We start from the raw sequence: 8,409 nt of genomic DNA on the forward strand, positions 1-8,409 counted from the left end.
AATGCTTGTAAGTGACTGGCACCGGCTACCTGCTGGACAGCCCAAATCAACCTTGTAAAAGATTTTAAAAGAATGTCTTGATACTGATGGTCAAGAGGGTTGGTCTTTTTTTTTTTTTTTAATGCAATGAATGAATGAATGAATGAGGCCCAAACTAGATTCTGTTGTTTGTTGACTAGACCATCAAGATTTAAAGACAAAAATTACATGAACAGCTATTTTCTCATCTTATTAGCTGTTCTATTCATGTTGTCAAATTACTTTTTCCTACTTGTTAAGTTTCTGCTTCAATCTCAACATTCTTGTTTATCATTTAGAACTTTCAGTATTTTGTAATAATAAAAATATTTTCCTTAGTATAGCTTTAACTATACACTAGACTTTGATATGAAGTGTTCACTTTTAAAATTTTCTTAATCTGTGGTTGTATTTTTTCCCATTATCTTTATTGAAGATATGGTTTACAAAGAGCAAAATGCTTATATCCTAAATACACAGCTTATATAACCACCACCAATTCAAATGTGAACAGTTTATCTCAGGCAAAAGAATTTTTGTAGAGGGAACTATAATTCTGACTTGAAAGGCAGAATACCTGTTTTATCATGCCAATTTAAAACAGCATGTACTCTTCTATGTCTGACATCACTCAACATGTTTTCAAAGATTATCTATTGTTGTGTATCAATTTTTATGGCTGTGTAATATTTAAGTTTATTCTGTTGATGGACATCTGTTTTTTTCCAATTTGGGGCAATTATGAATAAAGCTGTATTTGGATACAAGTCTTGTTGTGGACTCATTTCAGTATAATCATAGGAATAGGAATCACTGGGTCATAGATTAGCATTAAGTCTTTTGAGAACTGCTAAACAATTTTCCAAAGTAGCTATACCATTTTATACTCCATCAGTGATGGAGGCCAGTTGTTCCACACCATTGAAACACTTGTTGTTGTCAGTCTTTTTAAATTTAGCCCTTCTGGTGGCAGTACATTGATACCTCCTTTTGGTATTATTTTTCATGTCCTTGACTTGTAGTGATATTGAACAACTTCTGTTGCCAGGCACTCTGAGAGTTAGTCCATTTTATAAACTAGGTTGTTGAGTGCATCAGAAGTTCTTTATACCTGATTTTTGACAACAAAAAATTTTAGAATAAACTTTCCCAGTCGTGCCTCACCTTTTCATTTTGCTATCTTTTGGTTGATCTTTTTTATTCTCATGTTCAACTGTGAAATTTTTATTTTATAGTTGGTTTTCTTATGTTTTAAAATTGTGCTTAATCAAAAACTCATGAAGATTTTAAAAAATATTTATTTATGCATACAGAAATGGGATACAGACCAGAGGTGCAGGGACAGCAAGAGGATTCACCAGAAAAAGAGTGGGTAACAGAACAGGCAGATCAACGAAGTACACTGCTCAGGGGAGCAGCAGGTGTGACAGGACCGGTCTGCTGCACAATGTAGATCACCTCTGGGGCAGGGACTGAACTCACACTGAAGTGGCCACAGCTTGGCTTAGCTTCGTAGTGCAGTGCTCTAGCCTGCTGCACCAGAGGGGAGGGCCAAGTCATAAAGTTGTTCTCCTGCTTTTTCCTCCAAAAGCTTCAGTTTTAGCTTTCATACTTAAGGCTAAGATTCATCTCAAATTCATTTTTGCATATGGTGTGAGGCAGAGATCAGATTCATTTAAATTTCCCATATCAATTGTCTATCTCAATGCTCTATTCTGTTCCACTGATCTACTTACCTTTCCTTAAATTTTTTAATTATTTAGTCTTGAAATAAAAGTGCTGCAGATTTGTTCTTAAGTCTTGACCATTCTAACTTCTGTACATTGCCATATAAAACACAGAATCAAGGACCTCCTTGGTGGCACAGCGGTTAAAGGCTCAGCACTGTCAAGCTACCACCAGTCCAGGATGCTGACCCACATGGCCCAGAAGACCTCTCCTGTCTCACCCGTTGCTCCCCTCAGCAATGTATTTCAGTAGATTCACCTGCTCCCCACTCTGTCTCTGGTGAATCCTCTTGACACACACCCTTGCCTATCTGACCTACAACCCAGTTCTTGAATGCATAAATAAATAAATATTTATATATAATTATGTATAATTATCTGTTAATTTCTACAGGAATATTCCTATGAAAACCCCTTAACTCCCTGAGTTAATATTCCTCATTTCATTCTTTTAACTTTTGTTCTTTTATATTTTATTTTTCTAATTTGTTCTTTATCAGGAGTGACTGAAATAAAAAATGTAATTGAGTCTTATCTGCATCACCAATGAAATTACTTTAAGAGAAAAATGGTCAAATGAATTATTGCTTTCCAGTTTCAACCAGTAAATAGTTACTAGTGGTAGCCAATAGTTTGTCAGGAATGCTCAAAAGATGTTCTATAATACAACATGCTTGTTTACAGGTGGGGAAATTAGAAATGATATAAATGAACTTCATGATTTCATACACGACAAACACAAAAGCAGCACTCACACTTCTGATCACAGCAGACCACACACCCTTGAAAAAAGCACTGTTTGCTTCATCACAAGTAATCTTCCTCCAGCAGTCAATCACGCCGGTGTATACAATAGCAGTTCCTTTGTGCCTTGACTGCATCATCACGTGGCACACACAGCATCAGACAGACAGGAAGTCAACCCTCCACAGCGTGAGGAACTAGGCCATCATTCAGCTGATAAGGATGTGAGTATTCTTGGGGTCTGGAAGTAGTTCCTTTGCAGTGTCAGTTACTGAAGTGGGCAGTTTTGTAACTCATAATATCCTGCAGAGACACATTAAAACCTTGATACAGGCCTTTAATCCCAAGATTTTTAGTCAGGGAGTCACTAAGACCTTTGAATGTCCTTTTAGTTTGAGCTTTACCTGCATGGGCTGCAGGCAAAATCAAGAGAATACACAAACACAAGGATGTGGCCCCAGAGTCACCACCTGATGCCAGATTACCTGCAAAGAAATGTCCAAAGTGGATCCTCTTTCCCCACACCACCCAGGAAGTGCTGCTTGTATTCATTTGTCTTTGAAGACAAGGCTGAGAGCCTGGGTGGGGTAGTAGCAGGTGACACTGGCCATGTTGCCATGACAAAAGGACAGAACTCCTTGCTCCTTGGGAATAGAAACTACTCAGTCTATAATGCTCTTGTGTTGAAAATGAAGCAATTTGCTTGAGAGCACAATAAACCTACAGCAATATATTGATCCCCTCAATGGGTGCCATAGTCTTGGAGATGACCATGGATAGCCATTCCCCCTGCCAGGAAGTCCTTGATATACAGCAGCATCTGTCTTGCTGGAAAGAAAGATAAGGCTGGAGTATACTAAGAACTGACTTAGATGCTAGCGTTCTGGGTTAATTTTCACTCATTTACTACTATTCCTGAGTAGTAATATTTTCCATATTATTCTATTGATAGTTACCTCTAGCCTAAGTCAACTTAACTTCATTGCAACAGTCAGACTGTTCCAAACACACACCTTTTAAATCATCTTGTTGGGCTTTGAGTGTGCAATATTGCATATTCAATATTGCATTTGCCACTTCAAGCCAATTTGATGGTATGGTGTCTGTAAAATCTTAGTCATTATTCATTTTAAATTTGCGCTAAACCTTACATATCTTACCAGTGTTTTTTCATATATTCACATCTAGACCAAAATATAGAACATTTCCTGCATCTTAGAATGGCTCTTTGTCCCTCTTCCTGGTCAATCCACTCCAAGGTTAACCATTACTCTTGCTTTAGCACTATGATTTTTAACTTCATATAAATGCACATGTATTCTTAAATATGACTTGAATATTATTTTGTAAGATTCATCCATGTTATTGCATGTAGCCGTGCTTCATTTTCATTGCTGCATAGTATTCCAATATAGTAATATATCATGCTTTATTTGTTCTTTCTGTTGGTGAAGAGCATTCAGAGTGTTTCTAGTTTAGGGCTATTATAATAAGGCTGCTGTGACTTTAAAAAGTTTTTATTTTGTTCAAGATCCTGTGGGGCATAAATGCAGAAGAATTTGGCTCAATAGTCCCTGCTTGATCTCTCATGCCTGTTTACTAAGATGTACAGTGAAGCCACAGTCATTTGAAGGCTGAACGCACTGGATATCAAAATAGGCTTCACATACATAGCTGGCAGTTGATGCTGGCTGACGTCTGAGAGATTAATTGGGTTGAGAACTGAAGCAGTTACCCAGAGCCTCTCCAGAACTTGGCCTTGCTCACAACATGGTAGCTCCAGAAAATTAACATTTTTTTTATACATGGTAGCTGAGAGCTCCAAAAGTGAGAAACCTATACAGAGAAAAGTTCACCAGTGTTAAGATGGTTAAGGTTGCTGTTTTTTTTGGGGGGGTGGGTAGGGTGGGAGGAGTTACCAAAAATAAAAGCTTGCTTTCAGTATTTGGGGTTAAATTGCATTGACTATAGATCAATATAGAGATTTTTTAAAATAATATAACAGTTTATTTTTACATCATTTTGTACATTTATTTTTCATCTCAATTGTAATCCCTGTGGGTTTCCCATCACCAAGTCACCCATGTGCCATCATCATAGTCCCATGCACTTCCCTCCCCCCACCCACGTTTTTGATCCCATTCTTCACTCCACCCCCACAAAATGTAAAATGTCTCTGGTATATGGCTGTTCATTTTTCTTATTATTTTCTCTCCTGGTCCATTATACTCCTGCTAGGAGCGAAACCATCCGGTATTTTTCTTTCTTAAAGAGAGATTTTTTTTTTCCAGTACTCCTTGATGGATTTAATGATATTTTTGACAACTGTTTCAGTATTTTCTTATGTGCTGAAAAAAAATTTTTTTTAGGAATTCACAAGATTCTATTTCTCTTTATTGGCTCATTACTCTTAGACAGCTTTTTAAAAAAGATTTATTTATTCCCCTCAGCAATGTTCTTCTTTGATCGACTTGTTCTGCTCCCCACTTTGTCTTGGTGAATCCTCTCTCCACTCCTGTACCTCTGGTATGTACCCCAGTTCTGTGGGTCACCTCCCTGGCCAGGGTTAGAACTTGGACTGTAGAGCTGTGGCTAACTTCAAAGTGCTGCACTTTACCCCATTATGCCACCAGGGAGGGCCCCAAGAACAGACTTTTTAATAGTACTGAATCTTCCAGGAAGACTCAGTCAATTCTGCACTCTATTTATGGTCTTAATTTCCTCAGCAATGTTTTGTGATCACTTATCTTCTGTTAAACTTATTCCTAAATATTTGCTATTTTGCTATTGCAAAGGGTATCTAAAATTAATTTCCCAATTGTTTGATGTTAATTTATGAAAAATAATTTAGTTTTGTGTATATTGACCTTGTAGCCACTTACCTTGCTAAATTCACTTGTCGTTTTGATTTTTATTTCCTCTTAAATCTGAGTTTTAGTTTCTGAATGTCCAAGTAAATATTTTTTTTAAATCTTTTTGTAATTTCTTATTTTATTGGACCACAAATTTTCTGAATTATATAATTTCTTTCTGGCATTTTATCATTTTCCTTATGATCAGGTATCTAATTGATTTCCCTGGACAGAAAGGATATGGACTGTGTAAATTAGCAAATTCTCCAGGTGTTAAATCAAACTTATAAACTATTACTCGGGCCTCTCTGGTGGCACAAGGATTTAAGTCACAGCACTATGAAGCAATCCATAGCCACTGAGCACAAGTTCAATCTCCAACCAGGGAAGTGACACAAATGGTGCAACAGACCTCTCCTATCTCACCTACTGTTCCCTACAGAGTACATTTCAGCAGACCTGCCTGTTCTGCTCCCAACTCTGTCTTTGATGAATCCTCTCACCCGCTGCACCTCTGGCTAGTGCCCCTGTTCTTCTATGCATATACAAATCTTTTTTAAAAAATATAGTAAGTCTTTTAAAAATAATAATAAACTGTGTTACTGAATTCTTCTAAGACTTGCTTTGGTTTTGCCCAAATTCTAAAAATTAGTACAATTTACATATTTGAACGTTTGGTCTATAAACATTTATAAGCTATTCATAAAAAAATATGTATAAGTATGAATTTTAGTTACATGTATGGAAAATGAATGTATATTACTTATATACATTTATGTACAGAATATTGTTTTTATTAAATAATGGTCTTTTTTTGCACTCTTTAATGTATCTAGCCTTGATTTCAACTTTATCTGACAATATCCCATTCCTATTTTCTTTGCTGTTATTTACATGATCTATGGTGACCATCCCTTTACTTTCAACTCTTTAAACTTTTAAAAACAATAGGTGGGTTTTTAAAAACTCAGGTTGTTACCAGTTTTTATAGAATTGGGCTCACGTCCAAGTATTATTAAACTGTAATCTTTATGTTTCAATCTACCAAATTAACTTTATATTTTATCATGTTCTTTTTCTTTGTACTCACTTGGAAAAGATTTTCTTCATTCCTTTCCTCATTTGGAAGTCCTCTTTGTCTCCATAATGCTGGTGTTTCCCTTCCATACCTAACAGTTATGGTAAAACCTGTACAGTGTTGTAAACCAATGTTACCTCAAAAAAGAAAAAAAGGATACTTTTCCATCTCCAAAAGCCATGACTGTAGTAATGCACAGTGATCATCATTGTAGACAGATAATAGCAAAACACATTTTTAGAAGACAATATTACAAAATATGTAGAAATATATATTCTTGGACTTAAAGAGGTCATGAATCTTCAAGACCAAACTAAATTTTTATCAAAGTAAAAAAAAAAGTTGCAATTTTGCTTTCCCACTTTCCCATTGACCTTATGTCCTCCCCTTTACAGTGTTTTCTATTTGAAGACTTATCTCGTTTGTTTTGTTAGATGAGAATGTAGATTTTCATGACTAAGGCAGAGGCAGCTCTTTTGTTCTCCCAAGTGCAAGGCTCACCACTCATTCAGGGGGCTGTGATTCAGGATGTAGTATATTTGACCCCACAACTATCTGGGATGAACCATTTTTCAGCCACTGTGTCTTCAAACTCACTTGAACTCAATTTGGTAAAACCCCATTTCTTGGAGATGTGGGTTTTGTGGCCACTGGGAACTTGAACTTGAGCCTGTAACATCTCGATTACGTGCCCCTTGTTTTGCAGCTTGGTGAGGAGGGACAGGATCACTTGGCCAATGTGGACCATGGCTACTGTGCACCCCGCATCCCTGTCTACATACAGCTGGTCAGTCCAGCACAGGACAACATAGTGTTGATGTAGATGATGTGGAAGGGACTGCCACATACAAATATGAAAGCAGTTTTTGCCACAGCTTTTCACCATATATTTATTAATACAAATATGGGAAGCCACTGGGCTTCTGAGAACACTCACTCATATTATCTGATACCACATAGCCACAGCAGAGGAACTCATCAGTTTTGTCTTCTTCCACCCATGTCAAAGATAGAAATCTTGGTATTAGGGATACCTTGGCAGAAGCAAGACTTTGGGTACAGCTTGTTCTTACAGTACCAGTCAGTCACACTGGGCAGGGCATTGGTGCATGGCAGCAACAAGATCATCCATGCCAAAGGCAAAGACTATTTGAAGACTTTTTTAAAACAGCTATACTAAGTATTTCTTAGCTCATTCTTATCATAACCATAATGCTAACTCCAAGAGTTGCTGGTTGGCCTGGCACTCAAAATGTTTGTTGAATGAATAAATTATCCACTAAAATATAACTATATTGATTGCAAGATTGAATTTTTCACAAAAAAGCACATTATATCCTTTATTTACCTAATACTGTGATTTTATTCCAAATCCACTACCTTTGAGTATTTTCTTCACCATAGGATGTATGGGCACATTTTCTTCACACAGGATGCATGGGCAATAAATTCTTTCCTTTGTCCCAAAGGTGAATGACATTTTATCTGGGAGTGGGGTTCATGGTTCTCTCTTCAATTTGTAGGTATGTTCCACTGTCATTTACTTTCAGTGCAGCAAATGAAATGTTAACCCTAGTTCTGTTTGCTTCCCTTTTTAGTCTCTTCCTTCAGCTGTGAAAACTTGTATGTTTTTTCCTTTTCCCATGGATTCAGGAATTTTGCCAAATTATTACTACTACTCCTGTTTAATAAAATAAACAACTGCCACCCTAATAGATAACATGGCAACAAAATTATACATTAGAAATGAAAAAGCAAATATAACCATAAAAACAGAGTGATCTCAAGGAACTGATACAAAATTTTACAAACTTTTTTTTTTTTATTCCTATTTAACTGGGGTACAGGCCAGAGATGCGGAGGGTGAGAGGATTCACTAGAGACAGAGAGGGGATCAAAACAGGCAGAGCCACAAAGTACACTGCTGAGGGGAGCAGTGGGTGGGGCAGGAGAGGTCTGCCTCACCACGTGGATCTCCTCCAGGGCAGGA

The 8,409-nt window shown here is 37.0% G+C and overlaps 1 protein-coding gene and 2 pseudogenes across 1 annotated transcript in view; all 3 read right to left on the reverse strand.

Annotated features, from left to right (window-relative positions):
• CENPV (centromere protein V) overlaps positions 1-2,626 on the reverse strand; it is a 13,083-nt gene extending 10,457 nt beyond the window's left edge. The window contains exon 1 of the mRNA XM_004685066.2: positions 2,475-2,626. Within this exon, the coding sequence (XP_004685123.2) occupies positions 2,475-2,626 (152 nt within the window). The remainder of the gene's footprint in view (positions 1-2,474) is intronic.
• A 60-nt stretch (positions 2,627-2,686) lies between these two features.
• Positions 2,687-6,508, reverse strand: LOC105853748 (annotated as a pseudogene).
• Positions 6,509-6,832: 324 nt separating this feature from the next.
• On the reverse strand, positions 6,833-7,547 carry LOC101632132 (annotated as a pseudogene).
• Positions 7,548-8,409: the final 862 nt, after the last annotated feature.

The sequence above is a fragment of the Condylura cristata genome, unplaced genomic scaffold, assembly GCF_000260355.1.
Source record: "Condylura cristata isolate star-nosed mole 26May11 unplaced genomic scaffold, ConCri1.0 scaffold00017, whole genome shotgun sequence".
NCBI classification, from domain to species: Eukaryota; Metazoa; Chordata; class Mammalia; order Eulipotyphla; family Talpidae; genus Condylura; species Condylura cristata.